Consider the following 27,863-nt stretch of genomic DNA (forward strand, 5'->3'; position numbering starts at 1 on the left):
TATACTACATAATGGTATTTATGGCATATCATATAAAATCTGAGTTGTCATGATCATAATATTATTTATTTTCATTCTTTATTAATCTTTTATTATAAGTCGCTTTGGGAAAATATTTTCTATTACAATATAAGTCGTTTTATAATATTAATGAATCATCAATGTTAACTTCCTATTATACCCTTAAATATTTATTATTCTTTTTTTTTTCAATTATGTTAATTTGTCTTTCCAATATCATTAATGAAGGATATTTTTATAATTTTTTTTCATAATCTCTCTTTTTTTATACCAGAATTATTATATTTTTTAATACGTGTGAAAAGTCAAAACGACTTATAATAAAAAACACCTGGAGTAATATATAGCATACAAATTATTTGGTTGCTAAAAAATTAGAGTTCATAATTAATTCATGAAATGTCTCTCATACACTCTTCCACCAAAAAGTTAGAGCTAATAATTAATGCATGATATTAAAAAAGAACGACTATCTTTAAATCACATGTAATTTATTCTTTTTACAGACTCATAAGTTATTCTTATTAGATCTAATCGGTTTTTTTACAAAAATAACCCACTTTTTCAAGGAAATTCCCAAAATATCCCTGGTTTAAAAAAAAATCCCAAAATACCTCACTTTTAGGAGGAGTCTCCAATTGAATTAGCGACTCCTCTTAAAACTTGAATCGAGGCGCTAATTGGATTGGCTAGGACAGGTGCCCTAGCCAATCCAATTGGCGCCCCAGTGTAGGTTTTAAGAGGAGTCACCAATTCAATTGGAGACTCCTCCTAAAAATGCATTTTTTGTCTTATAAATAGATGCGTTGTGTGACTAATTGTTCCACATCTCATATAATCATTTGACTATCATGTTTGGTGTTCATCACCGATACGGAAAGGTGATTTATGCGAGAGACAAACCTCAAATGCTGATGCTGTTTTGGAACATCACCACGTTCGATCAACTGAAGAGGGAGCTGGTTCGTTGGTTAGATGGGAAAATACCAGAAGGGGAAAAATCAGAAGTATTGAGAGACTTGACAGTATCTTTGGTTGGGTGCGAATGAAGACTGATAAGGATGCAAGGGAAATGATGTTCGGTCGAGACGACATCAATTTGATTATTGTAATCAGTTAGAAATATTTATGTTTTCAGATGTTTTGTACTGATGTTTGTTGTGAACCTCGTTGTAACAAGAACTTAATGATATATAATGATTGAATGTTACAGAAATACAATGTTACAAAAAGCTTAAGACCTAGATGATGCTCCTCGATTGGGACAATTGTTCTTGTTGTGTCCTGGTTGACGACAGATACTACATAATCTTATCATTTTATCTGTGAAATCCATCTCTGTTCTGATACATGTGTTCTTTGGCCTTCCTTTCTTCTTTCTACGCATCTCGTCATTGTGCCAAACAATATCACCTTCATATGAAGGCCAGTAATCCTCCATTGGTAGTACTGAGAAGCTTTGAGTATATACATTCATGATGGTGTTGGCCTTGTAGACATCAGATAAATGGCTGTAAGCGTCTTGGCGAGTATAAGCGCATGCTGCTATGACATGTGAGCAAGGTATGCAGAAGGCCTGGAATTTTCCACAATCGCACCAACTTCTATTTAGTCTAACAGCGTACGCTAAACTTGGTCTCCCCTCGTTGTGGTCCATTATTTCCTGGACGCTGAAATTTTGTCTATGACGGTCAAAGACTGTTACAACGTGTGTGCTAGCTTTGATGCTCTCCTCTTTCATGACCTTCATGCAACACTCACTGAATACTTTCCCGGACATTAACACCGCACTCCATCTTTCACCTCTGGTTGCGAACATAGAAGCCAACCTATAATAGGTTGATCTTACCAAGGCGGTTATCGGCAGATTTCGAATTCCTTTGAATACCCCGTCCATGCATTCCACAATGTTTGTTGTCATGTGGCCCCATCGACAACCTCTGTCAAATGCCCTTGTCCACTGCTCTAGTGGTATGTTATTTATCCATCTCACTACGTCTTCATTAGACAGTCTAATTTCATCACGATAATATTGAAATGACGGTTGAGTTAAAGCATACCAAACATTCATCACCTTCTTGCGAAGATTCTTATCTTTTATAGCACGCATGAAGTTTTGTGCAATGTGTCTGATATAGTAGACATGTGTAGAAGGAGGATCATGCCATCCGTTGTCATGGTTGTTATAGGCACTCTCAATGGCAGCATGTCTATCAAAAATCAAACAGAGATTGGCTTGTAGAGCCACATGCGTTCTGAGATGTCGAAGAAAGAAACCCCTTCCACCATCCGTTTCACCTTCAACAAGAGCAAAGGCAATGGGAAAGACATTGTTGTTGCCGTCTTGTGCAACCGCCATGAGCAAAGTACCCTTGTATTTTTCGTATAACCAAGTGCCATCAATTTGAATAATAGGTTTGCAGAATGCGAAACCTTTGATGCACGAGTCAAATGCCCAAAAGAGACGGTGAAATATTCTATTACCTGTAGCACAGGTTCCGTCTGGCATCATCGCTGGCACTGTCTCCATAATTGCCACAGTTCCTGGGACATATGTTTTTAGTGCCCATAAAAACCGTGGCAATTCCTTGTATGAATCCTCCCAGTTGCCGAAAACTTGTTCAACAACCTTTGTCCTCGCAATCAAGGCTTTTCTTGTAAGATGGAGTATAATTATATGTTTGTTCTGATATGGGATATAATTATACTCACCTTCACTGATGGGTCTTTATTAACCAACGACAGAATATCTTGACATATCAAAGTTGCGCTTAGTTTACGGTGATCTTGTTCAACGTTAGTTGCAATGCAACTGTGCGGTGGGTCTATTGAAGCGATCTCCCAAGAGTCATTTTTCTTCTTGTAAGACGCAGCCAAACGAAACATACAAAGCATGTTACGACATTCGATAACATACCTTCTAGAATTAGTGCATTTCACTGTAAAGTCAGTAGAGTTGTTCATGTGGAATTTTTTGATTGCTAGAACACATTCTTCTTTGGTACGAAACATGTCTCCCACCTTTAATTCGCCTTCTGATCTCAGATACGGATTATAGAAAACACTGTTAGATGTTTCATCGCCGTGAAGATCCATATTTGTCATATGTTGAGGCGGATTATAGACATGACTAGGAGGTATTGGTGGTGGTTGATCATCATCTTCAGCGTCGTTGTTCAGCATGTGATCAATCTGTATCTCGGTCTCCTCTTCTTCTTCATCAACGACATCCACTTATGCTCTGCTTCTGGGTTGACATCATCTGATTATTGTCGATCATCTTCACCAGATTCATCCTGACCGGTTAGTTGAGACTGTTGAGATGATATACATGGTTAAAGAGTAATGTACAACTCAAAACAGTTGCAGCCTGAATGTTCATGACTAACAAACATGTATTCAACATCTTCATCGTCTCGAATCTTAAGGGGGAAATACTTGCATTGACCATTCTCAAAAAATATTGGATTTTGATATGTGATCTTTGACATAATACCCGATCCTATAAAGGATTGTATTCTTTTTTTCAAATGCAAGAAGGTTGCATTTCTCTTGATCGTGACTCTAATGGTATCAGTGTTTCGAAAACAAAAACCATGTAGCTCAGACTCGTATGTTTCACCGTTGCAGTGAACGTTGACACTGTATAACGATGAAGATGACATTGTGCAGGTGAAAACTATTTTCTTACTGCAGATGAATGTGAGTGAAGTGTCTTGGATGTTGATAGTAAGACACTTAAATAGATGAGTTAAGTGTCTCACATGCTAGCTAGTTCGGAGTGACGTGTCGCACATGCAAGCTACTCCGTAATGACGTGTCGGACATGCAAGATACTCCGAAATGATGTGTCAACCATGCAAGCTATCAAGAAGTGACTTGTTCAGCATGCAAGAGACAAGACAGCCACGTGTCAGACATGCAAACACACACTCCAAATGGATTGGCGCCTCCACTTATTCCTTGCACATGGGCGCCAATTCAAGTGGAGACACCATGCATTCAGACCTCGAAACCAAGCAATCAGACCTAGGTCTTGCATGCATGTCCCTATGGAGGCGCCAATTTGAATGGCGACCCCTCTTAAAGGTTGTACATGGTCGCCAATTCAAATGAAGACACCATGCAAGCACAACTTTTCATGCTCCCATCCATTTGCCTATAAATACATCCACTCCATCAACACTTCTTCCACACCATCACTCTCACTACTTCTTCTACAATTTCATCTACAACAACTTGTAGTTTCATCTACACCAACCCCCCGAAAAAATGTCTATCCTCACAATGGGCGAAGCACATAGAGGAACGGTTGCAAACATCGCAACATATGTAAGTTTTTTCTTTTGTTAACTTTTTATCTTTCATCTTCACCAACCTCATTTTATTTTGACATACCAACTTAGTCAAGTTTTTTATTCTTTCTTTTATAGGATGTATCAAGGTTCCGAACTCGGGTCCACGAATATGTCCATATGGACCCGATGATTCAACCTTATGTTGAACTCGCCGTTTTTGGTCATATTAGCAAGATTTTGTCTTGGTCCATAGATAACAAATTTATTCTAGCCTTATGCGAAAGATGGAGACCAGAGACACACACATTTTGGTTCCCAACCGGTGAGTGTACCATGACGTTAGAAGCCGTCTACATGCTTTTAGGACTATCCATTGAAGGTAAGACTGTTAATGGTAAGACCAACTATGCAAATTCAATTTGCATGGAGCTCTTAGACACTGATTTGTTAGATGATAATGCAAGAGGTCAAGGTATACTACTCTCACGCCTTAAGTCGTACTATAATAGTTTATACTTAGATGAACATTCTACCGAAGATGCTCGAATAATAAAAACTAGGTGTTACATTATGCTATTAATTGGATCTTTTTTATTTCCCGAAGGTAGTGGTTCTAGCATGCATATTATGTACTTACCTCTACTTAGACATGTAGATAGAATAGGAAGTTACAATTGGAGATCTGCTTGTCTAGCCTATCTCTATAGCTCCTTGGGGATCTGTAGTTAGAATAGGAAGTTACATTTTTTGGATGTGCTGTTTTGCTACAAGCATGGGGTTGGTGTTAGAGAATAGCCATCCAAGGCGCAGCGGAATTTAAAAATTTCTCCATTTAGTGATCCTTACGAATGGGCATGATCAGCGATAGAATCGTTAGCTCTTGTGGCGATTCAAACCTTTGGTGCAGATCTCTGATAATGATCAAAACCTTTGATACAGATCCACGGGGCGATCACAAACGTTGAACGATGACAACGTCTCTACTCAGTCCACACGAACGGATTCCTTCAATCGCAGTGCTAGCTGTTATGAATGAAGGCTTTGAGTGAGAGAAAGAGGGAAACAAAATTCCAAGTCTCTACTTGAATTTCAGTCTGAGTGGAGTGGAGTGACAATGCTTCTACCCAAGGGGTTCTATTTATAGAACCACTTGTGTGGGCTTCAAGTTAAAAAGCCCACTTAAGTGTATTTTGGCCCATATCTTATAATATGCCCAAAATCACTTAAGTATTTGGTACCTTACCATATTTCGTCTCCCACTTAAGTGCACCGTACCTTACGGTGTTCCTTAGTTACTCTATCTCTCATCAATCCGTCCTTTGTGTGTGACCCTATAGGTTTTCGCGGCGTTGGCAATTATATTAAATCACGCATTTAACATAATAAACAGTGAGAGGTATCTAGCAACACATCACTGCTACCCAAGTCACGAAAATGTCATGTGATCTGACAAAACCTCCTGTGATAATAATTACGTGTATAATTACCCCTTTGCCCTTATGTCTATATTGAACACAAGGTATAGACCGTGTCACCCTTGTCCAGTTCAATATTGGGTCCATAGACATTTATCCTGTTACGCAGGATTGGCAAATTCCATCTAGGACACTCATGTCCCTCAGCATGCTTCGTGGAGTACCCATCAACTGTCTTTATGGTTATCCAGTTACGGACAATGTTGGATCAGCAATAAAGCACTCGACTCTACATCTAGGATCCATAGTGGTTTCAGGTCGAAGAGTGGTATACACTATTATCACCATGAGAATAACTTATGACACTTTCAATAACTTTCTATATAGTATTCTCATAGCGGGTCAATCCGGTATAAATACTACTCCTAATATTCATACCTATGTTTAAGACTTGATAACTCTTTATCCATGATCCATGAGATGTGATCATCAGTCTACAAACATAATAGTCTTAATGCTTTAATATTATCCCACTTCACACTAAAGCTCGACTATGGATACTTTAAGAATAGTGTCCTTATGTTCAATGTGTTCTCATGATTAAGTCACACTTAATACATTAAACGGACTATCTATTCCAGGGACTTTATTAATCAACCATAATAAAGAAAATGCCTTTTTATTATTAATAAATAATTCGATACAAGTACCAAAAGTATTGGCCTCTAGGGCTTACACCAACAGTTGGTCAAGACTACCGTCTCTAGCACCGGTCAATAACAACCCTTTCACGTTTCCGTATGCACAAAAGTAAGTTGTTTAAATTGCTATATCTTTACTTACTTCTTTAAAGTTTATTACCTCAAACTAATTTTTTTTGACTTTTTGGTGTAGATGGTCGGCACGTGGTATGAGCTACAACAGATGTCCGAGACACTGTATTACTCAGTATCGCGACGTGTTAGATCACCTTCGACCGACAGACGTAAGCAAAATAACTTAATTATTTCGTTATATTTTGTTAAATTTTTCTACATTGATTATAATCCTATCTTCTTTCACATTTCAGTTCATTTGGCATCCATACCTTAATTTGGATCATGACCATGAGGTCAACGCTGAAGACGTAGCCGTATGGACTGCATGCACACCGATAATACGGTTCACAACTGTGGAGATGCACAACAGTGATCGTGTGAAGCTGCAGTTCGGTATGCTCCAGAATATCCCAGATCCCCCAACTAGCCTAGGAGAATGACATCTGCGTAAAGTTAACGACCAATGGAACTTCAATCCATGGCAAAGCTTCGCAAGATCGGAGTGTCGCAAATGGAAGCACCGTCATGACCATGTGTTAACTGACGCAGTCATGCCAACTGAGGTAAAACCAAGTCGTACTTATATGGCTTGGTACAAATCGGTTGGTTTTCAGTTCATCGCCGAAGATATGTACCTATACGACCCACGCCAGACAACTTACACACAAGAAGGATCAACATCTAACCCCCAACAACATTCTCAGTCCGGTTACTCACAACCCCCTATCCGTCAAACTTTCCATTCCACAAACACACAAACATACAACCAAAACATGCCATTCACCCAACCCCAATACCAAGAGCATACCCCATACCACGACCAACAAATTGACCATCAACCTGAGACCCAACATCGCTACGCACCCACCTCATCACCCTACCAAAGTCGCCTTAGCCAAAACACCAACCGCCCCTTCTCCTACCGTAGCCAAGAAATCCAAACATCTCAAAACCAAAACATCCAACAACCTTATCTCTATCAAACACCCCAAAAACCTTTCCAACCTTTCCTCGACGCATCATTCATACCCATGTCTCCCCTCAACCGTCCCGGTCGCCCATCCATGAGTCAACCACATCCCAACTTCTCTGGCATGGGTCATGAGCTCAGCTACGGCGGTACACCATCGATGCATACTGAAGACTATGCCGACTTGTCTGAATACCTCAACGGACCTTCTCCTGTAGTTGGTAGTGACGCTCCTGGCCCCTCAGATGATCAAACACCGGTGCAGAATCGTCAACGTGGGTTAGAGCCAAGGGTTAGGGTAGCTAGAGGATGTGGGACCGGAGGTCGGTTAGGTGATCCCGGTCATCACCATTAGGTTTCTTTGTGTAAACTCCAAACTTTATTAATATCAAGTCGTCTTATATCAAATTTATCTTTCACTTATACCATAAAACACAAAAAAAATGCATTTTAGGAGGAGTCTCCAATTGAATTGGCGACTCCTCTTAAAACCTACACAGGGGCGCCAATTGGATTGGCTAGGGCACCTGCCCTTGCCAATCCAATTGGCGCCTCCATTCAAATTTTAAGAGGAGTCTCCAATTCAATTGACAACTCCTCCTAAAAGTGGGGTATTTTGAGATTTTTTTTTGAAACTAGGAGTATTTTAGGAATTTCCTTTAAAAAGTGGGTTATTTTTGTAAAAAAACCGATCTAATCTTTTGCATTTCTAACTTCTCACCCATCTGATTGAAATAATCTTAATTGCATTTCTAACTAAATTCTTAATTACAATTCATGAAATATTCTACACTTTATTTATGTGATTGGAATATTCTTAATTGCATTTCTATCTATATTCTTAATTACAATTCATGAAATATTCTACACTTTATTTATGTGATTGGAAATCATTAATTGCATTTCTAACTTCTCACCCACATATAAAATTCATGAAATTTTCTACACTTTATTAATGTGATTGGAAATCACTAAGTAAATTTGTCTTCTTTATCTATAAATATAAATCAAAATGTATGTAACATACTAGAAATGTATTTTACATTTAATTTACATTTTCTAGTTTTACATGTTCCTATGATGTCCATTTTTTATATTATTTTTGTTATCACATCCAATTCTTTAAATTAATTTTTTTTCTCCGTCTATCATGTTATTTATTTAGGAGGGACACTTTGTGTAAATTAGAGATGATATTCATTTAAATAAACACGTACTCATTTCATCTAATGTAGAATATCTTTTCAATATAAACTTCAATCCCTTATTTTATATCCAACTAAAAAAAACTTAACAACATTAACCTAAATAAATTTAACTTTTCTTTTACGTTTTTATCTTTGATAATCATATTTTCTTTAACAATATAATTATTTCTTTATATATATATATATATATATATATATATATATATATATATATATATATATATATATATATATATATATATATATATATATATATATATATATATATTCTTCTTTCAATATTCATATCAATAAGCATAACTGATATTTAAATGTAATTAATTTTTAACTACAATTTATTATATATTTAATAGGAAACTGAAAGTATTTATTGATTATTCTTTAATAGTTTTTTTTTGTTATACATAAAGAAAGTGAGAATATGTAGTATATGGATTTTTTTTAATGGTTACTTTACTTATACCTTCTAAAATGAAAATAAAAAATCTACAATTATATAATTTAATATATTATGTAACTTGTAAAATGAAAATAAAATCTACAATTATATAATTTAATATATTAATTAAGTTTTTTTTAATGTAAAATTAAACAAAAAGTAATGTACTAACTATTAAAAACATAATTGATATCTATCCATAATTTCTCAAATATACACAATCATTCTCAATTTCATAAACTCTGATTATATTATATATTTCTCCAATAAAGTATTCTATCATAGAATTCATTAAGGTAGGTAGAGATGTCAAAAATGGATTATTTGACCCGTTTTGATTTTATTAAGAATTTTAATGTTTCCTATATCTCTAAAAGGTGATGGTGTTCCATTCCGATGACCTGTACTTTCTTATCACCGTAACCAAGCATTACTTTTACCGAATAAAAAATTATTAATAAAATACATTATAAAACATATTATTAAAAATTCTTAATAGAGCGCATTATGAATTTATAAGTCATACTTCTTTCAACCTTTAGATAAAAATTATCAACTTTATATTTTATATGTATAGGAAGTTATTTATACGATTTTATTTCTAACATGATTCAGATAGATCCATCCCATTTTATTTTTGTGTGTGGTATATTTTAGAAGCTTGGTTCTTTGTATCATGTCTCTAACATGCATTAACACCAATATTTTTTATTGTCCGACCTCAGATAGTTGTGAATTCTACATAAACTCAATTAGAATTGCTTAACATAGAGTTAAATATGTCCCAAAAGGCATACCATTCTTGTAAGTGAGATTGTAAGTCTCTCATTCTTCATGGCATTGTGTGAAGACTTAACCTTTTTTTCCATTTGTGAGAGCTAGTGACATACTTGTTGATTTATCCAAGTCGGAGCCCTTCTCATAGGGGATGTCTTCATTTAGATCTTCATACTTGTGAATGAATGGTTGGGTGTTCTCAAAAGAATGACTTAAATAGTTGAACTCTTCATTAACATTTGACTAACTTCTTCTTCTTATTGCTTTACTTTCAAGTCATTTACTTAATGCAATTTAAATTTCAATATCTTTATCATTCATTGCCATTTACATTTCATGCAAGATGTTTATGTTTCAGTCATTTTTACTTTGCTTACTTGAGCCATATCATTTGTGCTTGTATATATTGTGTGTTTGTGATGTTGTTCTGTTTGTGGTCTTAGGACCTTAAAATACTTAATAACAACAAAACACCCTAAAAAATATGTTGGTGGATTGTTGGACCTCTTCCCTTGACTTGATCTGAACTCTTGGACTTAGAAGTAGGCAACATTACCTTGTTTTGAAGGGCTTGACCAATGCCATTATTGTGAGTCTGAGATATCCTTAACTGTGCCTTTCATCTTATGCAAACCTTGAGTGCCCTTGGCTCATCTGTCACCTTGTCTTTGTGCTTAATTGTTATGTTGTTATTATGATTGATGTCTGATGATTATTTCTGTGAGTTTGCCAAGAAAATATTTCATCTGATACATTTGAAGACATTGAAGACTGCTTGCTATTGGAGTGCTTGCTTGGATATTATGACCATCTTTATTTGATACCTTGGTCTTCATATTATTTGCTTGGATGTTGCTTATGCTTATTGCTTGCTCAAAAGTCCAAAGGAAACAGGTTTATATATGACATTCTTATCTTGTGGATTGCTTTCCATTTGTCAGATTTTTCAACACTTAACTTTTAATTTTTGTCTAGGATAATCCCTTCATCTCCATCTTTCTTTCTTAAATTTTAAAATCTCTCCCTCCTTTTAAAAACTTTCTTTGTGTTTTCAAACTTAGACATATTTTAATGAGTAGAAACTTTGGTCTTATGCCAATGAATTTTCAAACATCTTCTTAATCAACTTTGTGAATAAACTTAATCATATCGACTTAACTTAAAAAAAAAAGAATTAGCAACTTCAATAAAATTTCTGGCCATTTTGTGCCCTTTTCCTTTTAAACCTTTGCTAAAATCAATCCACCAACTTCTTTGAAATTTTTACCACGAACTACATGACTTTGATTCTTCATTTTTATGTTGGTACGTAGGCATAAGACCGAAGGTCTTGTCAAACACAAAAATATAATAAATTAATTCTTTTCTCATCCCCCCATTCCATTTTTATCAAGCACCTTTTCAACTAAATCACTTGCACGTAAAAAAGGGCTCTCTAGGAGTACCTAGGACACTTTGGGTGCTAATACCTTCCTTTTGTGTAACCAACCCCATTACCTGTAATCTCTGACATTTTATTAATTTTAATTTGAAAATTTCTTATCTCTGGGTTTTGTTCGTACTTTTTCCATTTCCTTTGGAAATAAATAAAGTGCGGCGACGACTCTGATTTTTTCAATGACGTCGGGTTCATCCATAGCTCGATGGTCATGAATGCACCGCTATAGGCACCCGCTCCTCACTCCCTTCATCAGAATCATAATAATACATCATCTATGGAACTTTTCTTTTCTTTTGTTTCTTCTTATTCTTATTGCGTATCCTCACCCGTAATGCTTCCTGTGTGTTAACCAACCTTGTTGATTGGGTTTCTTCCACCTGTTAAGGCGTTTGTGGTACCAGAACTTCATTGGGCATGATGATTGTCACTGTCTTGTTTGGAGAAGCCATTATGCTTGAAGAAAAGTAGAGATGGATGAAAAAAAATGATAAATGTGGTTTTGATGGACTGATTTCATAAGTAAGATGAGTGTCTTGAACGTTGTAAATGAGAAAGTACAACTTCTAAGTCTTGAACGTTGATAGTACTATTGTTAATGAACTCATTTAAATCTATTTCAATGTTTTGATAATAAATCTCTTATTTTCTCAAAATGGAAACGGTAAGATTTCAAACCTCACGATTTTGTTAAACTGCTCTTTGTTAACTTTGTTTTTGTTAACTATTTTTGGAAAATATGCACACACCAAGATTTGAATATCCAAAATTAGAGTGTTTAAAATTGAATCAATCTAATAAAAAATCGCTAATCGAATCAAATTAAATCAAAAATTTTAAAAAATATTGAAGTTAATTCGGATGTGCTTGAATCATTTTTAACATTAGGTATTGTTCAGTTTTGATTGCAGTTTATATTTTGCAAACCGAATCAAACCAAACCAAATCATATTATATTACAAAATCTTATATATATATATATATATATATATATATATATATATATATATATATATAATATATATATATATATATATATATATATATATATATATATATATATATATATAGTCATATTTTTTATATAATATTTATTTTAATTTACATATAAAAAAATACAAAATATTATTTATTTATAAATATTATTATTTTTATTTAAAATAAAATTGATATATATTTATTATTTATCTATTTTTAAATTGTTAATGTTGATAAAGATAAGATTAAAAAATTATTTAATTTACGTTACTTTTGTATCCTTTTATATATAAAATATTGATGATAAAAAAGAAATTATACTATTATCATCTAACATAGTCATATGCATGGAGTTGCTTGTAAGAGATAATTCATATTTATGCATTAAATTATAAGTTTATTTTGATAATTATAAACTCATTTTATAGTAATGTATGAATTACTATACATAAAATATGTTGTCTTTTATATATATATATATATATATATATATATATATATATATATATATATATATATATATATATATATATATATATATATATATATATATATCACTTGTTTGTAAGAGATAATTCATATTTATGCATTAAATTATAAATTTATTTTGATAATTATAAACTCATTTTATAGTAATGTATGAATTACTAAATACAAAATATGTTGTCATATATATATATATATATATATATATATATATATATATATATATATATATATATATATATATATATATATATATATATATATATATATATATATATATATATATATATATATATATATATATATATATATGGCTCAATAAAAATATTAAAAAAAATCGAACTAAATAAATCACATTGATTTTATTTCTAAAAATAAATTAAATCAAACCATATTTTTTCTCATATAATTCGGATGACTTTGAACATTAAAATCACTCAAACGATGACACGGACCCCTAGCCAAAACAAAGATAGTGAAAATTTATTAATAATTTAATTTAGAAATATGGTAACTAAGAAATGCGGGATTCTCTTATCATAAGAGTCTTGTTCACTATGTGCCTATGTCACAAACTTATCACTCCTTGAAGGCTAATGACTATTGAGATGATTTGGTATTGCACGCCAAGACCAAACACTCCTTGTTTGTAATGTGTTTACTTGTCTCTTGATCACCTTACACCACTCACATTCACATCTTGGCTTGTTATATTCTCTCATCATCACTACTTTACTCTTTCATTGTTGTTATCAAGTCCCCCACATCACTAACAAAACTATCATTCTTGCTTCCACATGAAAACCACTTTATCACATTCATTTATAGTCAAGTTTTCTAGTTCTATTCTATACCTCACCACTCAAAACACTAAGCAAACAATAAGGAAAAATCTAATCTTCCAATATGAAGATGAAGAAATGTGAATGTGAGAGAGAAACAAAAAAACAAGAATTCAATGAAGATAGCATACAAAGTGTAATGTTCACATTAGGTACTTTTCTTCTAATGGTTTGTCTAAAGGGTTTCTTAGTTGAAAAATGGCGTTCTTATATGTTTATTATTCTCAATGTTATTCTATTAGCCATTCTTTACATGTCTATGAAGCCAAATTATTGGAGTAGTAGAAATTTAGAAAATGAAAGCAATGTTGAAGAAGTGAAAAATGATGACAAAGAGAAGAAAGGGGCATGTGAATTTTCTCAAGAAATTGAAGAAGAAAAAGAATGTTACAAAAAACAGTGTTGGAATAGTACTGGTAGTTTTCATCATGTTGATGTTGAAAATGAGATTGATGGTGAAGAGAAAGAGGATGAACATGTGGAAGTGTTGTCTAAGGAAGAATTAAATGAAAGAGTTGAAGCATTCATAGCTATGTTTAGAAAACATTTGATTTCAGATGTTAAACAAGGTGAAAATTTTAGACACCAAAAAACATCAAATTTGGCAACAAAGATTCAAGTTTCTTGTTGTTGAGATTTAGGTTCAGAAGAGAGAGGGCTAGATTTTTTGTTTTGTTTGTTATTTAGTATTTTGGTCTGAATGATTAAGGATGTTTTCTCGGTACGTACTACATTGTTTGGACTCATACAAATTGTTTACATTATATAAAATCCAAATTTAGTTTATGCGTTTATATTGTATGTTTATATGAAAGTGTTGTAAAAATGCCCCGCATAATGTAAGAGTTAAAAAAAACACAACTTAATTGTTGAGAAATGCAATAACTTCTAGAATGTTTTGAAATAACTTCTAGAATGTTTTGAAATGTACATGAAATAATTTTGTTATATTTTTGTTACTTATTTTATATTAAGGATAATGTAGTCATTTCACATATAATTAGGGATGTGAATTGGATGGATATCTATTGAATTGTTAATGGATGAATCAAAATAATTTATTAATCTATTAACAATATTTTTTATGAATATCTAATCAAATTTATTCATTAAGGATAAAATTCATCCAATTACCATATTTTTAGTGGATGAATATTCATCTATCCATTTTTTTTTTAAATAATTTATTTTATTTTATTTTTGAAAGTCGATATTTTTTATATTTAAAAAAAATGGTTTTTTATTTATTTTTGAAAATCATAGATTTTTTTTTTTAAAAATATAGATTTTTTTATTTTCGGAAAAACATAATTTTTTTTATTTTTCAAAAAAACATAAATTTTTTGTATTTTCAATTTTTTTAGAAAAAGAAATTGTATTTTTGTATTTTTGAAAAAAACTATTTTTTTTATATTTTTGGAAAAAAATTCGATGTTTTGTATTTTCTGGAAAAATATATTTATTTTGTATTTTTCGGGAAAAATATCATTTTTTTTGTATTTTAGGAAAAAAATCATTTTTTTTTATTTGTGTAAAAAATCGATTATTTATATTTTCGAAAAAATAATTTTTTAATTTTCGGGCCAAACAATCGAATTTTTAAAAAAAGAAATGATTTTTTAATTTTCAGAAAAGAATCGGTTTCTTTTATACTTTTGAAAAAAAATAAAATTTTTTAAGTAGATCTAATGGGGATAAAAATAATTCATTGGATCATTATCTTGGATGAATTGGACCAATCCATACATCTAAATCTATTTAGTCCAATCTATTAACTTAGTTTTTATGTGGTGATTTATTTTTTTATGGATGGATGAAATGAATTTTATTTTAATGGTTCAATTGTCCTCCTACATATAATATATAAATGTGAGATATATGAGATTTTTACCTGCTATCCCATACTTTAAGTTGACACCCTCCCAAAATTTGAAAATATACCCATATTATTTTTGTCAAATTTTTAGAGAAAAAAGGCATATAAAAAATCTGATAGAACAAATAAAATATTCGGTATAAATTAAAAAATCGACACTGTATGTAAAAAATTCGATATGCATTTATATTGTAAAAAACTGGTATGTGGAAAAACTTGTTTTTCTTTTAAAACACCTTATTATATCAGTTTTTTTGCAAAGCTTTGAAATATTTTGCAGTGTAAAATCAACGTTTTTAAAAAAAAACTCCTGCATTTATCAGATTTTTAATGGGGCATCAAATATCTGGTAGTGTAATTTCTAACCGTTGAGATTTTGCTGATAATTTTGTATGACTGTGATTGCACAAACAATTGTGTGGTCCAAAATGCATCCAAACTTATATAAATAGGGATCACATGTTGTTAAAAATAATATCTTAAAATGCATCATTATTCATTTATGGCATGTGTGCACTTCAACAGGGCGAAACCGACTCTTGATTTTGGACTCCCGGGGGACAACACATGTCTTGCTCTTTAGAGATTGAAATTGAATAATATGTTGCCTAACACCGAAAATAGAATGGTGAGTAAGATCGAGTTTTGTGCACCATAGATTGATATTTATGGAAAAATGAAATACAACCATATTGAGTTGAAGACTAATGCAAATTTAAAGGTTATATGGAGAACATATCATGGTAGGCTAACAAAGGTACCGGTCGTGTTTGATATAATATTTTTTTGACATGTCGACTACATATTCAAGATGTTGAAACATCCCAAATCATATAGTAGTGTCTAGGTTTTTGTTATTTATTATTGTTAAGTTATGTAATTGTCAGTGTTAAGATATGTTAATTGTAATGTGTTAAGTTATGTTCATCTTGCAATAATGAAAGTGACAAAATGTTATCCAATAAATTATACGGTACAAATGTCTGAGTAATAATACACATAATATACAAATAATACAAAAATAATAATAATAATTACACAGGTCACCCACAAGCTATGTGTGTTGCCTGCGATGCCAAAGTATAAACCTCACTATATGGCTTTACCAAACCCATGAGGTTATCCATAATGACTACTATCATCTACAGACGATGTTGGTCAGCCACAACAGGTGGAAACGGTTGAGGCGGTGACACGTCATTAGAAGCCCCCCCAACATCAAAAGGTCCAACATCATCTCCAGTCTCAACAGATCGGATGATGTGGGGGTGTGATACAATAAGGTACCACTCTAAGTAACCATTCACACACTGCGCAGGGAACTGAACCTCCATTACATGATCTCTAATGACACGAGCATAACTAATAACATTACCCACAAACCATCTATCAATACCCTCGGATGGAACGATATGAATTGGTCGTGGGATGTCCTGGACATACCCAAAAAATGGAACGTACACCTCTCAGGTAAGTGTCTAGCCATTAAGGCATCCCATCGCAAATAACTAGAAAAAAGGAATATTTATCAAACTCCCGATGCACTCTATGGTCTACGTAAGGTGTCTAGATGATATTGTATATACTTAGAACATCAATCCTCTTCCTGTACTCCAGAACACCGCCTAGGTGTGCAAGACTGGACTTTCATCTTCTGGAATGTGTGGAGCTAGTAGTCGTATGAATACCGCCTCTTACAAATGAAAGAGAAATGCTCGTATATTCGACACTGCACAAGAACATAGGAAAGTAAACAAATGTCATAAATTAGAACTAAATTAATAAAAAATAATATTTTTTTATACTTGAAATAAACTCATATAATTGGAAATCTTCCTAGTCTCAAAGATAGACACCTCTCAAAATGAAGAATATAGAACAATTCGTGTATCACACCCTTATGCCTAGAGGACATGGTGAATATTACTAAACAACCACATGTACTTCACATTAATATATACATGAGACTTATCTGTTAAGATAGTACATCCTATAAGATGTAACATGTATACCTTAGCAGCTACCTCATACATAGATTGTTACACCATCATGGCATACCTCTTTTGGAGCAAAGATAGGTGAAAGTGAGCCCCTTATTACCCTTAAACTCATCTAACACTTGCTCCTAAGCAACCCCCAAGTAGGGTGAGAATAGTTTTGGTCGAGTTAGGATTTGCCAAGCCTGAGCCTAGCTTATAAAAACTTTAAATCCTAAGCCTTTCTTGTATTCTATCATAGGCTTATTTTAGGCCCGAGCCTAGCCTTTTCGAAGGCCTGATTAGCCTACTAACCTACTTAAAAGCCTACTTCATATGAACATTTATAAATAAGCAATTCAATTAACATTAAATAGACTAACAAATTAAAAGATCAATGAGACTAAATGTTTCTTTTCATTAACTCATTCGAGTTTACCTATTAGCATAAGTTTTGTGATACTATTTATTTGAGAGAATATATGAAAACAACATATGACATTGTTTATAATATTTTTTTTAAACTTATTTTCATAAGCTCTTAAAGATAACTAAGCTATATTTTTGTATTTTAATTCAAAGTGCAAAATACAATATCATAATAATAAAAAGTTATTCATGTTTTCTCATATAGACCGGCCTGATATGCTTAAAAAACTTTTGTATGGCCGTGACCTAGCCATTTTAGATAAATAGGCTTATAAAAAATCCTAAGCCTTTTCAATTAAAAAAAATCTTGGCCTGACCTGAGCCTGTGTATGCAACTGTTAGTTGATCTGGCATATTCCCACCCCTACCCCCAGTCTTATATAGTAGTAATACATGCTAGCTGCTAGCTAATGAGAGGAGCAATGAAGAAACTACCTGGCAGAGAAAGATGGAACTGAGAGGAGACATCATCCAAGGTAATCGTCATCTCACCAAACAGAACATGGAAGGAAGATGTCTCATTATGTCACCGCTCAATAAAAGCTCTCAATAGTGAAACGTCAAGAATGGTCAGGGAATAATCTACCAATGTAAGGATACCACAATCATCAACAATCTCCTTGACCTCCCGAGGCAGCAGGGCATCTAAGAAATTTTTCAACTTTGCCTTGTGGGTGGGCACCTTCAATGATAGTCGGTCCTGTAACAAACAAAGTAAAAAGCATAAATTATTTTAAACGTATCAATAATAAATAAATTCAAGTTCAAAAATAACATATATACACCTCTCCTCGCCATAATCTGGATGCCACATGATCGACATATCCAGTGAGCACGGAATGGTCACCGGGCCTTCCAAGAAACCCTCAATCTATGTGTACATACGACTTTGTCAAAGCCATAGTAGTAACCCCTGCCTCACTCGTAGTAGGCACAATAACCTATGTATTATGGAGGAGTAGATTCCATATCACTCGTAGTAGACTCATTCATATCAGTTTAAAGAGTTACCTCTATAACATCCTAAGGAGTCTCCATATCATCCAAGGCCTTTGTCTCAGTACCATGGGTCACCTCTGTCTCGACCACCATCTGCCTATCTGTCGCATCTCGAGAAATACGATCCCTCGCGATGGTCGCAGAAAAATGTGTTCGAACAGAGTTTCCATCGAACTTTATTTATCCCAATAAAGGAATAGGAAAATATCGATAATTTTTTTTTTTAAAATAGAAAATTATTGTCATAACCATATTCGGGTTCAGGAGTCGATTACACAAGGGGAAGGTATTAACACTCCTCACATCCGTTGTACTCAACAAGAACCTTTTAGTCTAATTTGTGATTTGAATGTTAGCTAAATGTTATTTGTTTTCTTCGAAAGATAAAGAGATTGAAAAGAGAAATGAAGCAAAACCTCAAAAGGGGAAAATGGAGGTTTTTTATTAGCGTGCTCGCCAAGATCTAGCAATCTCGTGCCTACATATCCCTAGAGTGAAATAAGGAAATCAGAGCATTCGTAGTTCTTGGAACTATAGTTTGTTGGTGTCTTTTAATAAACAACTTTTTAGATCACATTCCAAAGGCTAAACACTGGCTTGTCTACTCTCGATGGAGGCTTAAGCACTAGTTTGTTATGCACGTTAGAAGGGATTAAACAAGGTTCTTTTTTAAAAGAGTTTTGATCACACGGTGGTGACAAGTTGGATTAATATGTTAGATGTTTTATTTGAATGATGATTACTCGGATAGTCAAGTAAGACAACTCGTATCCAAATAATTGTGGAGAGAAATCGAAAGCTTTAGACTATCTCCCTTTTCATCCTTAATTGCGAAGGATTTGATAATATTAAGGAGTTTTAAATGGACGACAAATACCTGAATGGTCGAGTAAGGAAACTCGTATCCAAGTATTCGGAAGTAGGAAACGAAGGCTCGAGACCATCCTCTTTTTCATCTAATTTGTTATAAAAAATGGGTTTGCATATGGTTGATATTTTTAAATAAACGGCAAATACTCGAATGACTGAGTAAGGCAACTCATATCCAAGTATTAGAGGAGAGGAATCGAAGACTCTAGACCATATCCCTTTTCGTTCTTAATGAAATGGTGTTTAATTTTGATTAGGTACTTTAATTTGATTTGGATAAAATACTCGATCTTTGATCAAGATTTGAATTTGTGTTTGCGAATTAATTAAGGGTATAATTGGTGAATCAAACGTCTAATCAATTAATTAAAATTGAATAATTGTAAGAAAGCCCAAGAGTAAGCTATGTGAGGTTGATGACGATGCTAAAAGCAATCGACTTACAAAGGTAGGGAAATGAGGCTTGATATTGAATCGGGAATTATTTGATCTTTCTTTGAAATTGGTTTGACATGGTTTTGAATTGATGATGAGATAGTTTTGAAATGATGTGAGGTCGAAGTGATTATAAAATCGAGTTGGTAATTTGAAAATGATTGTCGAGACGACGGTGAAATAAGTCGATCAATTTCTAATTAACAAAACTAATTAATTAAGATTTGATTAAATCACTTATTTAATACAATAAAAAAGAATTATCAAAATTGTTTGATTTAAATCAAATATTCAAGATAATTAAAATAAATATTGAAATTAACTAATTTAAACAAATCTCAATTAATTAATTAAAAATGATTGAAGTAAATAAATCACAATGTGCTCAAAAACCGGTTTCTACGAAATGACAACATGATCAATGTCATACGCAAGATCATAACGTGGTGATAATATTCTATCGATGTATTGAAACTTTGGTGGCATATCGATATAAAATTTCCAAATCCGTGTATTAGAATAGCTTATATTATTCTTTTATTCTTTTTACTATAGGATAATATATTGTACAGTTGACTACTTCTTATTAGGTCTCTTAGTGTTTGTATATAAACTCTTATCTTGTAATCTTTTCCTTTTTTATCAATGATACACAAGAAAAGTTTCTTTACAATGCTTCTTCTTCATCCCTTAACAGTTTTTCTGTTATTCTGTTACACGATTTCCACCATTGTTGACATGGTATCAGAGCTTTAGAAGCTCTGGTAGCCATTGTTTCCTTTTGCTGCGATTGTCTTCTCTATTCTCGTTTTTCCTCTTCCTCTTCGATCGCACCTTTTCTTTCTTGTTTTCTTTGATTCTTCAATGGTAAACCAAAGTTATGCCGATTTCACAACCAATTCTGCAAATCCGTATTATCTTCATCCTAACGAGAATCCCGCTCTTGTTCTCGTTACGCCTCCTCTCACGGACAAGAACTATCACACTTGGGCGCGTTCTATGCACATCGCGTTGATCTCCAAGAACAAGGAGAAGTTCATCGACGGAACCCTAGCCAAGCCACCGGTATCTGATTCTCTATATGCGCAATGGATTCGTTGTAATACCATGGTTCTTGCGTGGATTCAGCGTTCAATCTCGGAGTTAATTGCGAAATCGATTCTATGGATTGACAATGCCGCTGGCGTTTGGAACAACTTGCAGATATGGTTTTCTCACGGCGACATCTTCCGCATCTCTGACATTCAAGAAGATCTATACAAGTTCCGGCAAGGTACTCTCGACATTTCTAACTATTTCACTCAGCTGAAAGTAATGTGGGATGAACTTGAGAATTACCGGCCAATTCCTTTTTGCTCTTGCGCAATCCCTTGCTTGTGTGGTGCTATAGCTTCTGTTAAGATGTATAGGGAACAAGATTACGTTATACGTTTTCTTAAAGGATTATTTGAAAAATTTGCTCAGTCCAAATCTTAGATCATGATGATGAATCCATTACCTGACATCAACAAAGCTTTTTCTCTTGTAATTCAACAAGAACGTGAAATGGATAGTGTGGCATCTAGTGTTGTTGCTCCTGCAGGTTCTGCTGAAGATGCTTCTGCATTGCAGGTTCAGGCACATGAAGGCAATTATGCCTCTAAACAAGGCACAAACTCTTCTCGTCCCAGAAATCAGAATTCCAATGCTCAGAGAAGCAACAACCGTGTTTGTACTCACTGTGGGCACAACAATCACACTGTTGAGACATGCTTCATTAAGCATGGATACCCTCCAGGATTTCGAAACAAAGCAAAATCTCAAGGGATTTCTGCAGGTGCAGCAAATACTGACAGTACGTCTAGTGCATCTCCTCAAGGTTCAACCACACCATCATTTGGTTTTACTAAAGAGCAGTATGACAGCATCTTAGCTTTGCTTCAATAATCCAAGTCCAACCCTGTTGTCAATTCTGTCAGCACCTTTCCCTTTGTCATGACTTCTCATTCCAGCAATGTCAATGGTAAGAATCCTCTTTTATGGATCCTTGATACTGGTGCCACTGACCATTTTTCTTTTGATCTGTCATCGTTTATTACACATAAGAGCATAATTCCCATACATGTTACTCTCCCTGATGGATCACAAGTCACAGCTTCCATTTCTGGCACAGTTTCCATTTCACCCTCTCTCACCCTTCATAATGTTCTCTATGTTCCTACCTTTAATGTGAACCTTATTTCCATAGCAAAACTTGTAGATTGTAATCATTGTTCTATTCAGATTAGTGCTAATACTTGCCATATTGTGCATAATCATTCCAAGGCAATGATTGGTATAACTAGCTTGCACAAGGGGCTCTATGTTCTTGAATCCTTGCCCAACAATTCTTCTGTCAATAATTCATGTAATTTTGTTTCTCAAAATACATGTAACCTGTGGCATTCTAGACTTGGCCACATTTCTAAGATAGGTTTACAAGCTATTTCTAAAAAATTTCCCTTTATTACATGTAATAATGACAATGTACCTTGTGACTCTTGTCACTTTGCTAAACAAAGAAAGTTGCCTTTTTCTAATAGTATATCTCAATCTATTGTTCCTTTCAATATTTTACATGCTGATTTATGGGGTCCCTTTTCTACCATCTCCACTTAGGACATAGATATTTTCTAACTCTTGTGGATGATTACAGTCGACATACTTGGGTAATTTTCTTAAAAACTAAAGATCAAACCAAATGAAGTCTCATCAATTTCATAGCTTACTTTGAAAACTAGTTTCATACCACCCTTAAATGCTTGAGAACAGACAATGGCACAAAATTCATTGCCATGACTAATTTTCTGTTGTCCAAAGGTATTACTCATCAAAGAACATGTGTTGAGACACCCCAGCAGAATGGGGTGGTTGAGAGAAAACACCAACACATTCTCAATGTTGCTAGATCAATTTTTTTTCACTCTAATGTACCTTTAAATCTGTGGAACTTTTGTATTCAGCATGATGTGCATATCATCAATAGACTCCCTAGTCCTCTTCTGAAATATAAAAGCCCTTATGAACTTTTGTTCAAGCAACCTCCTGTCATGTTGCATCTCAAAGTCTTCGGGTGCTTGTCCTATGCTACTTCCCTCCAGGCACATAGAACAAAATTTCAACCTAGGGCTAGAAAAGCTGTTTTCATAGGATATAAAGAAGGAACCAAAGGATTCATTCTTTATGACCTTGAAAACCATGACATCTTTATCTCAAGAAATGTTGTTTTCTATGAAACCACTTTTCCTTTTAAAAGTCACATTTCTCCCCCTGCTATATCTCCACACACTGCCCAAAATCTGGATGATATCCTCCTTCCCACATCTCAGTCATCTTTTGGTCAGCAGCATAGCATAAACATGACTTTATCTTCTTATTTTTCATCTTCTACAAGTACAGATCCTGCTAGCCCTACTTCTCCTAGCTCTGTCTCCCCTGTACCCATTGATTTGACCAATCACAACCCTACTGCATCTACTTCTAGTGAACCTACTGCATCTACTTCTAGTGACCCTCTTTTAAATACTCAAAATAACATCCTTACACCCATACCTGTCACGAATACACAGGATAATCTCATATCAACAAACATTTAGCCTTTACCTACTAGACATTCCTCTAGAACTTCTCATCCTCCTCCACATCTAAAAGACTATCATTGCTATGTAACTTCCTTTGAACATTCTTCCAAAGTCCTTTATCCCTTATCTTTCGTTCTTAGTTATGATAAATGCTCACCCTCATATAAACATTTCTGTTTCTCTGTTTCTTCTATTGTTGAACCAAAAACCTTCAATCAAGCTATTAAACTTGATTGTTGGAGAAAGGATATGGATGCTGAACTGCAGGCTCTTCAAGAAAACCATACATGGAGAGTGGTTGACCTCCCACCTGGTAAAGTTCCCATTGGTTGTAGATGGGTTTATAAGGTCAAATATAAATTATATGGCTCCATTGAAAGATATAAGGCTAGGTTGGTAGTTAAAGGCTATACACAAATGGAGGGAGTTGATTATTTTGATACATTCTCACTTGTGGCAAAGATTACCACAGTTAGAGTTCTATTGTCTATTGCTGCCATCAAAGGTTGGCATCTTGAGCAACTGGATGTCAACAATGCATTTCTCCATGGTGACCTCCATGAAGAGGTATATATGACAATGCCTCATGGAATTTCTATTGATTCTTCTTCTAAGGTGTGCAGGTTACAAAAATCCTTATATGGTCTCAAGCAGGCAAGCAGACAATGGTACTCTAAACTCCCATCTTTTCTGATTTCTTTAGGATATGCTCAATCTCAAGCTGATCACTCTTTGTATGTGAAGTCTCACCATAATTATTTTACTGCTATCTTAGTGTATGTTGATGACATAGTCATTGCTGGAAGTTCTTTGTCTGAGATTGCACAAGTTAAGCAGGTTTTAGATCAGAAATTTTGAATAAAAGACCTTGGTAAGCTCAGGTTCTTTTTGGGATTTGAAATTGCTAGATCCTCTAAGGGCATTTTCATGAATCAGAGGAAATACACTCTTGAATTGTTGGAGGACACAGGTTTTCTTGCAGCCAAACCATCCTCTGTTCCTTTTGATCCGAACCTCAAGCTTTCTCCTACTGATGGTGCTCCTCTATCTGATCCCACCCTGTATAGAAGACTCATTGGAAGATTGATCTACTTGACCAACACTAGGCCAGATATCTCATTTGCTGTGCAACATCTGAGTCAATACGTTTCTAAACCTCATGATTCTCATTATCAGGCTGCTACTAAGGTGTCGAAATTCCTTAAGTCTTCTCCGGCTAAAGGCATCTTATTCTCAGCTTCCAGCACTCTTAAATTGTGTGCTTTTGCTGATTTTGACTGGGCCAAGTGTCCCACCACAAGGAAATATGTTACTAGTTTTTGTGTGATTCTTGGCTCTTCTCTTCTTTGCTGGAAGTCCAAGAAACAAAACACAGTATCCAGATCCTCTACTGAGGCCGAGTACAGAGCTTTAGCTTCTCTTGCTTGTGAGATACAATGGTTACATTACTTGTTCAATGACTTCAACATTAGTTTTTCTCAACCAGCAGCCGTTTATTGTGATAGCAAATCTGCTATCTATCTAGCTCATAATCCTGCTTTCCATGAAAGAAGCAAACATATTGAGTTGGACTGTCATGTTGTAAGAGAAAAGATTAACTCAAGACTTATTCACTTGCTTCCTATTTCCTCTGCAGCTCAATTGGCAGATGTTTTCACCAAACCGCTGCACTATCCAGCTTTTTCATCATTTATGCACAAGTTAGGACTCTGCAGCTTGCATAGTCCAACTTGAGGGGGCATATTAGAATAACTTATATTATTCTTTTATTCTTTTTACTATAGGATAATATATTGTACAGTTGGCTACTTCTTATTGGGCCTCTTAGTGTTTGTATATAAACTCTTATCTTGTAATCTTTTCCTTTTTTATCAATGATACACAAGAAAAGTTTCTTTACAATGCTTCTTCTTCATCCCTTAACAGTTTTTCTGTTATTCTGTTACACGATTTCCACCATTGTTGACACCGTGGATAAAAATCCGATTTGACGTAATGAACTTAAACAGTAATCCAATATTATTTATTACACTATTTACACTATTTACATTGTTGTACCAATACCTCAATATCAAAATCTAGCATAAGCATCACGTAATTAAATCGTAAACAATACAATAACCGAATAACAAAAAAAAAAGCAATTCGGGCTATCCAATAAATCCAAAGTTAGAAAACCAATACATCATCTCATCCATTATACTTACACTATATTATCCTCTGCAGTGGCTGAATGGTCCTACTCCATCTCAACCACTCATTTTGATCAAATATAAAAAATTATTAATATTAATTAATGCACAAATGACTAAGATTGAAGCAGTATAGAAAACATGAGAGAAGGGACAGGAGACGATCTGTGTCCTACCTAATATCACCATTACAACTCTTAAGACAAAAATCCAGTGGTAATAATGGAACCGAAATGAAAACAAATTAAACATAACTGATACAATGAACTTGCACAACCGAAAAGGAACTTGCTTAATTAATACACAAAAACCAGCCCGTTAATAAATATAATACTTAACAGAAAACAAAACCAAATAAAAAACTTCATTAATATAACTAAAGAGAAGTCATATTTAAACAAAATAATCAAAAGAAATTGAAATAAAAGAATAACAGGAAGAAAACTTGTAGGCAACGAAATGCATCAATGCCATAACGGAAGATCCAAAGAACTCATACTCACAGCGGAAAATTCACAACTCGAAATGAAAGGAAGAACATAACACGATTAAACATAACAATACTTTAGAGCAAAATTGTTACCGTAATGTTGTTGTTGATGCAGTGGCAACAGAACACAGTTGTTTGTTACCGAACTCAGCAGCTGGAATTTCCTTGCTTAATAACTACCACCCTAACATACTTCTCCATGATCTTGTATGTTCTTAATCCTGTAACACATTGAAGATCTTCCATGTCCATAGAACCTCCTGCTCTAGAGATGTCACAGATCGGCCATTGTAGGCATTGAATTCTCCTTCGATAATCTAACTGAACAGGTGGTCGGAGAAGGTTTGTTGACAGTAAAGAGAAGCAATTGGCGGTGAGGTTTGGTGAGTTGTTACGGTTTGAAAGTTGTTGGAAATAGATCAGAAGGAGGGGGTATGTTTGTGTGAGGGTTGAGAGATTGATGGAGGTTTTAAGTTGTTGCTTATTGTTTGATCACGGTGGTTTTGTAGCCGAAATAAAGTTGTTTAAAAGTGTATTGGTGGTTTTATGGTGTAGATGTGGTGAATTGTAGATTTGGTGGTTAGGGCTATCAATTGAGGGGGTCAATTAATTTAGGCCCCAACCCCTAAAATAAAGGGGTCTAAAAAAATTAAAGAATAGTAAGTCTAGGGATGACAATGGATAGGATTTGGGTAGGGTACTATAGTATCCGTTCCCATATCCGTAGTTGGAAAAAATCCTCGTACCCGAGCCCATATTCGCTTGGGTATTAATATTGGCACCCGTGCCCGTATTCTATGGGTATGTAAGTGCCTGTACCCGTACCCGTTACCCGCATTTCTAATAAAAATAAATATGTCAAGTATAAAATATCATATTATTTTAAGTTTTTAGCAACATTAAAAAGTTTTAAAAATATTTTCTTTTGAATTATGAAATAAATGATCACTTATATTAAATATGTAGTAGTTTAAAATTGATGTATTTTTAAAAATTGACACAAATTTATTTTTATATAATAATATAAATTAAAATATATAAATATATATTGTGCAGGTATGGGACGGGTTGAGTACCAAGGTGTCTATCCCGGCACTCATCCCTGCTTATTTAAATGAGTAATTATCCGAGCCCATACCCGTATCCATGTATACGGATTTTTATCCTATCCGTTGTGTGTATTTTTATGAGTACCCATTAGGGATGAGTCAAATTGCCATCCCTAAGTAAGTCCTCAAATACATAGGACCTAAACAAAGAAGGGCCCAAAATTTAAAAGGGGGCCATAAGGCCCCAAATAAAATTAA

The 27,863-nt window shown here is 34.0% G+C and overlaps 1 protein-coding gene and 1 long non-coding RNA gene across 2 annotated transcripts; one reads left to right on the forward strand and one right to left on the reverse strand.

Moving 5' to 3' along the window:
- Positions 1-13,684: 13,684 nt before the first annotated feature.
- Positions 13,685-14,484, forward strand: LOC127122770 (uncharacterized). Its single transcript, XM_051053060.1, has one exon. It carries the CDS (start codon positions 13,755-13,757, stop codon positions 14,322-14,324), a length of 570 nt encoding a protein of 189 aa, XP_050909017.1. The 5' UTR covers positions 13,685-13,754; the 3' UTR covers positions 14,325-14,484.
- A 2,091-nt stretch (positions 14,485-16,575) lies between these two features.
- Positions 16,576-27,145, reverse strand: LOC127115539 (uncharacterized). The gene is made up of 3 exons (XR_007800764.1): positions 26,650-27,145; positions 18,407-18,671; positions 16,576-17,295 (listed from the first exon to the last, which is right to left on the reverse strand). It is a non-coding gene; the product is annotated as an uncharacterized LOC127115539 (long non-coding RNA).
- Positions 27,146-27,863: the final 718 nt, after the last annotated feature.

The sequence above is a fragment of the Lathyrus oleraceus genome, chromosome 1 (genome assembly GCF_024323335.1).
Source record: "Lathyrus oleraceus cultivar Zhongwan6 chromosome 1, CAAS_Psat_ZW6_1.0, whole genome shotgun sequence".
Lineage (NCBI taxonomy): Eukaryota > Viridiplantae > Streptophyta > Magnoliopsida > Fabales > Fabaceae > Lathyrus > Lathyrus oleraceus.